At 45.3% G+C, this 6,799-nt stretch overlaps 1 protein-coding gene across 10 annotated transcripts in view; it reads right to left on the bottom strand.

The window, feature by feature from the left end:
• Window positions 1–3,071: 3,071 nt before the first annotated feature.
• MIDEAS (mitotic deacetylase associated SANT domain protein) overlaps window positions 3,072–6,799 on the bottom strand; it is an 87,983-nt gene continuing 84,255 nt past the window's right edge. For all 10 annotated transcript variants that reach the window (XM_039533208.1, XM_039533209.1, XM_039533212.1 and 7 more), the window contains 2 exons: window positions 6,188–6,399; window positions 3,072–4,357 (listed from right to left, as the gene is read on the bottom strand). In XM_039533208.1, coding sequence (XP_039389142.1) covers window positions 4,153–4,357; window positions 6,188–6,399 — 417 coding nt within the window. In that variant the 3' untranslated portion in view covers window positions 3,072–4,152. The remainder of the gene's footprint in view (window positions 4,358–6,187; window positions 6,400–6,799) is intronic.

The raw sequence follows: 6,799 nt of genomic DNA, 5'->3' as shown, positions 1-6,799 counted from the left end.
GACATAGCACTCCAAATGTGCAGTTATTTACAGCGCTGCTGGGATAGCGCAGGGCATGCAGAGTGTGCCCAATTTTCAAATGAAAATATTCTTTATTAATCATTAATATTTAAATTCTTAAGATTTGTTGCTCGAGCTTTTCTTGTGAAAATTATTTGCTTTTGGTTCTCTGCAGTTGCTAATGAAAAATTAATAGCAGGTGACAGGCCATCTGCTTCCACATTCCAGTCCAGACCAGTTCACACAGTGACCAATGGTTGTTATATGATTGCACACGGAGATCTGGATACTGGACTGGAAGCCAGCTTTTTGACCCCCAAACTGGCATTGGCATAAGCCTAGGCAAGTTACAGAAGCTAAATATGCAGGTGGAAAGAGGGGGCATTTCTTGTCAGTTAAAATGAGTAACATTTAAAAAATAGTAGCCAATTAACAATATTTATTTTTATTATAAAGGAAGAAGCCTCTCTAAGGGAAAGGAGCTGCGCAAAGATGAACAGCTTAAAGAGTAGGGTACCAAATATATGGCTTGGGGACTTAATTTGAGGCAGGTGACAGGCTGGAATCTGACCTATATTAAATTGTAGTTGAACAAGCACAAGACATGAACAAGCACAAAGGCATTCTTACCTGAAACTTATCCAGCAGCTTGGAGAGCCTATTGCAAGTCAGCCAGATCAGGGACCGCCTCCTGTCATCTACTGGAACTAGCCAAGCAGCACTGCTCAGGAATGCACAGGCAATTACAGTAACTCATCTGACCACCAGATGCCATTACTGAACTGCACGTGGATCTGATGTGCACAGGGACGGCTCCAGGCCCCAGCACGCCAAGTGCGTGCTTGGGGCGGCAAGCCGTGGGGGGCGCTCTGCCGATTGCCGGGAGGGCGGCAGGCAGGGTGCCTTCGGCGGCATGCCTGCAGAGGGTCCGCCGGAGCCGCGGGACCGGCGACCGGCAGAGCGCCCCTGACGCCGTGCTTGGGGCGGCAAAATGTCTAGAGCCGCCCCTGGATGTGCATTGCACTGGCACCAGAAAACTGGCAATTCACTGGCACATTTAAACATTGCATTACTAACTAAAGCTCTTTGCTCATGCAGTTAAGTGCAACATAAATATCAGCACATGATGTTCCTCCGGAGGCGGGAGTGAGAATTGGCTGCCTGCATGTACAAATGCTTTACAGTACTACGGATGCTTCACTGCAGGGTGTTGTTGCCACTAAATCCAATTTGCCTCTTCAGTTATTCTCACTGGCTCCTGCCGAGCTCCCCATTTCTTCTCCCTATACTTATAATGAAGGGCAGAGGCCATGAAAGGAGCCAGTTACTCTCTTCTGCAATGGCTGCAGCACAAGGAAACAACTGGATTCTTTATAGAGACTAGGTGGGTGAGGTACTATCTTGTATTGGGCCAACTTCTGTTGGTGAGAGAGACAAGCTTTTGACCCACATAGAGCTCTTCAGAAAAAGAAGAGCTCTGTATGGCTCGAAAGCAGTGGTGCAAGTAGAAATAATTTCTTGCTGATACAGCACTCATGGGAGGGATACAACGGGGGGGACGACACATGACCTCCCCAAGTGACTCATCCCCACCCCGAGCCCGGGGCCCCCACGCTCTTCCCATCCCCTCTGATACCTCCCCCCCTTTGTATATACAAACAACATGCTTAACTACTCACTTTCCCCCCAAATATGTAGTATTCAGTCTGTTTATATGGAATATGGGAGTTGGGTGAGGAGCCATTTCAGCCCACGTATGACTTATTAAAAGACAAAATTTAACTGCTTTATGGTACCCAAACATTGCATGTCAATGGGGGATTCAACTTCCTTTACAGGAACAGAACAGACTCCTGAAACTTTTACCAGCCCACAAAAGTAGTTCATAGTCATGCAAATAGTCCCATTATCTTTAATGGGATTGATCAAATGATTAAAGGGTTTACAGGATTAGGTTCCAAGTTTGTAAATTGTTCTGGGTGAAACTGACAATGCCTGAGCTGTCCGATCAGAAGGAGCTTCATTTAAATAAAAGGTGGGCAAATGTGTGATAAGTCTTAGCTCCATTGCTAAGATGAAGAACATATTTTCAGCAGAGTTCTTGTCAGATTCCTGAGGCACCTGGTTAAAGGCTGTCAGTGTCCAGCATTATAATCTTCACTTATAGTTCTCTCACCCACAAAGCTGGAAAATAAGGCATTTGTTTTCTTAGTTTTGCTGCTCCAGTTCCAGTTAGCAAAATGAATGTTAGACTAGTTTGGCTGCAAAAAGGAATTCTATGTATACTGGGGACAACACCTGATTCCCATCAGGCTGCAGAACTGGGCTGACATCAGAATCCAAACATCCACTGGTCAGTGCAAGCAGAGGCATTTCTCTAATGATTTGGATTTGATGTGATGCAGTGTGGCTGTCATGGATAATTCAGGCCAATGAGAAACAGAATCAAAAACACCTTTTGTCCCCGCATCCCTCCCCTCTTGAAAACTCCTGACCAATGTAACAGCACAATATATATGCTAACAAACTTTGTATTGTGCTGTTAAAGCCATATAAAGAGTGAATGTCCTCCCTAGCTGTGTTCTGCTCCTTTAAGGAGCAGAGTGCAGCTTCATCCACTGGGGAGATGTGTTGCCCCAAGTGTTTCCAGTACCTCATACCCAATAAAAATCTCTTGCTGGTACTGCATACTGCACCCCTGCTTTTAAGCTTGTCTCTCTCACCAACTGAAGTTGGTCCAATACAAGATAGTACCTCACCCACCTTGTTGAATATCCTGGGACCGACACAGCTGCAACTACACTCGATTCTTTAGTTTTATGCAATAAAGGTATGTGAACACTATGTATGTATGTACAGACAAATTCTGTGCAATTTTAGCATTCAGCTGACCTATTTTTGCTTTCTCTTAACACTTTGCTTGAATACTAGGCCTAGCTGCCTAGACTTTTGGCTAATGGGACCATGTCAATGCCAGCTCTGCCTGAAGAGTCTACATTTCACTGGTAAGGGGGCCATGATGGGATAGCCCAGCATTCTGTGCTGTCCAATCACATCTGCAAAGGAATGAATGGAAGGACACACAGCTTCTTCAGTGCAACTCTTGTAGGTGGCCATTTAAAGGGATGGGTAAAGGGAAAATGGGCATCCTCCTGCATAACGGCCCTTTGTGGAAGGGAATAAAGAAGCCTAGGAAAGAGAACCAAGTCCACCCTTCCCATCTCTGTGAGGTGTGCACATTGCAAAAGCTGTCTCTTGGGTCAAGTCTCATTAACAACCTTGCTCCCTTTTGCAATGAGTTAAAGCCAGATGTGATTGTTAGAGGCCTTTCAAATTGCACTTGTGAGGGGGCAAATTCTTCTAAAAGTGACCCAATAACTACTTCGCTTCCTGTACACAGTGTGGCCAGATCTTTTAGGTTTGTGGCTACTCTTATCTCACAGGATGCTATGTGTCCTCTACTGAACTCTCAATGACACAGGAAATATCAGGCATCCCCTTGCTACAGGAAAATAGAAATCTCTTCTCAGAGGAGAGGGGTGGGGTGAATTGTTCTTCACCCCTTCCCCTCACACTTCCGTCATACAGTGACCCAGGGTATGTCTCATATTTCCACAGAAGTTGCTAAGAGCCTGGATAGCTCTCGGAGAGGAAAGTGGGAAGGGCAGTGACAGGCAATTTTCTATGGAAGGAAATCACTACAAAACACTGGTGTCACAGTAACTAGATGCAGACAGTCTCAGGGCAGAGCATCTTTTTCTTGCTCAGGTCTGGAAGCCTTTATACTCAAGAGTCTCAGTGCCATGATTCTTGGCAAGTACAAGGAGAAAGCCCTGACTGATCCGCAGGAGAACTGAATTCCACTCCTGATGACATTGTTCTATTACGTACCTCAGGTGCCTTTATAAATAAAATAGAAATCTGTTTTGTAAAAAAGAATATCCAAGTTCACACAAATTTCTTTATCCACTGATTTGGCTCAGTCTATACTGGCAGGGTGAGGTGCAGAATGTGGGATGAGGAAATGGCAGCAATGGACAGAAGCTTAGTATAACTCAGTCCAGATAAGGAAAGTGCAGGAATGGAGGCAAACACACCGAGAGAGAGGTGGGGTCCAGCCTTGCTACTCCCTCGACTTCCCCTGGGCTATGGCTAAATCTCCCCATCCTCATCCGAGCTGCCACTGCCACTGCTGTCACTGCTGCTGCTCCCCTCGTCACTGGTCTCCTCCCGCTGCGCTGCTGCCGCCGCCGCCGCTGCCTCCTCTTTCTCTCGCTGTTTCAATGCTGCTGCCTTCTTCTCCTGTTCTGCGTGGCTCTTCATGTGAGCACTGCGGCTTTTCACCTTGTAGAAGACCCTGAGGAACATGAAAGTAGAATGAATTATATTGTAAAAATAGAATGGATTAAAGAAATGCTGTATGTACCTTTAAGCAGAAATAAGGAATGTTGAAATACAGGTGTCAGGAAAAGAAACATTAAGGCATAAACAATAAGTCCACTTAAGCTAATGGTGGAACATTAACCGGAGATTGGTAAAAGTTAGTAAGGAAACTAACTATGTATGTCTAGCCTCAGGTAAACTTGTCAGTTCTGCTTTCTTTGTCCTCTTGTTAAATTTGCACCCTTTTTATCTGTATAAAATAAGGTAGTGGCACTCATGTTATCTGGGTGTGCTAATAAAACAGAGTGGACTGACAAATTGTGAGTCCTGAGTCTGACTTTGACAGGAAGAACACACACATGTACCTGTTTGCTCAGTCTCTCCGTACCTCCTCTTTTCTCCCTTGCCAAAGGGGCTGTTGCATCTCTGGTTTGAAGTCAATAGACTACAGAGAAGGATCCTGTATCACCACCAACATGGAACTACTGCAACTACAACTGCTCTCACTCCCATTCTGTACGCAGCGGTGTGGTGCAGTAGATGGGGAACTACCTTAGGACTCAGGAGACCTAGGTTCTGTTTTTGGCCGACAATAATGTGCTCTACGACCTTGGACCAGTCATTTCACCTCTCTATGCCTTGATTTTCCCTCCCACCCTTTATCTGTCATGTCCATTTAGATTCTAAGCTCTTGAAGGCAGGCTCCGTCTCTCACTATGGATCTGTACACTGCTGAGCAAGAATAGCCCCCAGTTTATTAGGCACAACTGTAATACAAATAAATAAGCAAGCAAGCAGACAAACAATGATCAGTGCCCTCTTTTTTGCACTTCTCCCCCCAGGGTCCATGGTTTTTGCCTTTTGTGGTTTCCATTCTCTCTCTAGCCTCTTCTCCCCTGCAATAATTTCTCCATTTTAGTGAACACCATTAAGATTCTCCTCCTGCTTCTCCCGTAAGCGTCCAGGCTAGAAAGACAACAGTGTGACTTCTCAAAGCTGTGCTACTTCAGTGCCAAGGGCTACTCCATGACCTAGTGGAGAGGTGTCCTGCCAGTGCCAGCTAAGTGACCCCCCCCACACTGTGGAAACCTGTCACCACCACTGATGATTGAATTAGACAAAGATGTCATTCCTTCTGGTTCTCCTCATCATTCCGCTTCTATATTTAAAATGGTGAGGAACTGCTGGTATTATGAGACTCGTTATTCTTTGGGATTAAGCAATTTAGGCAGCAAACTGAACTTTCTTGGCTGGAGCCAGAGAGAGAAAGTAATACACCTATGATACGCACAAGAGACCTGTGTAAATTTAATCAAACCATTTGTTCACCCCTTACCTGGCACCTGTTGCTATCGTAATGATAACGCTCTACATGCTTATAGTATTAGTCATCTGAAAAGTTCGTAAAGTGCTTTTTCCACTATACAGGAATCTCTCCACACACCAGTGAAATGTAAACACTGCTGAGGTGGGTCGTGCAGCCATTTAACAGCGCACAGCAACATTACAGCATACATGGGGCGGGGCGGGGGCACAGAATGTGATCATCCAAGTTGTAATCTGTTCAGGGCACTTGGGTTAATATGCCCGTGATTATGAAAACTACTATGGGACCTTTGACAACCTTGAGTCATTAAGGACTGTTTTTAAGATCTAATCTGAAAGACAGCACCAGTGGTGGTAAGCTGTTCATATTATTGCCACCATTCCCAACAATTTATTGTACATCTCCACAAAAACTGCTTCTCAAGCTAATGTTCCTTTTGTATGACGTTCCTGTGATTGTCAATGCATTTACTCTTACCTGCCACATTTTTTACATGGAAACGTGTTCTCTTGGTTCTGAGCTTTACTGGGTGTGTCCGGTTTTGGCTTTGGTTTCCGTCTCCTTCTCTGCACTGGGGGAGACGGCTTTTGAGGCTTCACTGCTGCCTCCTTAGGCTTCCTTACAGTCCTACTGCTGGCTTCCCCTGGGGCATTAGACTCCTCGGTTCTTGAAACAAGGACCTCATTGACCTACATGGCAAACAGACAGTTGTTAAAGCAAACTGAAAATGGAGCATCTCTGGAATAAAGGCTGCTGGCTGCACTCTGACCCCCCAGTATTCCAATCCAAGCCATCCCTAATGAGAAACTCTCTCTGGTATTTCTAGCGCCACTCGTCCTCCTCTCCGAGCATTAGTTCCAGGGCATTGTGTAGGATTTCATCACATTCCTAGTCACCATCATCAAGTCATATAGAACACCATCTGGATGCTGGTAATACTCAGGAGTTATTCCAGTTCCAGCTCCTTCCACCAGGAAAAGTTAAAGCTGAAGATAGACAGTTCCAGACAAAGTATCTTTATTCATCATTTTCCAAACTGCTAACTGGGGGAGGAGGGTAGAAAGGACTGGTGGGGGGAAGCACATGCAG

The sequence above is a fragment of the Mauremys reevesii genome, linkage group 4, assembly GCF_016161935.1.
Source record: "Mauremys reevesii isolate NIE-2019 linkage group 4, ASM1616193v1, whole genome shotgun sequence".
Taxonomy (NCBI): domain Eukaryota; kingdom Metazoa; phylum Chordata; order Testudines; family Geoemydidae; genus Mauremys; species Mauremys reevesii.
The sequence above is the reverse complement of the archived record's forward strand: the minus strand, read 5'-3'. Positions and strand labels throughout refer to the sequence as shown.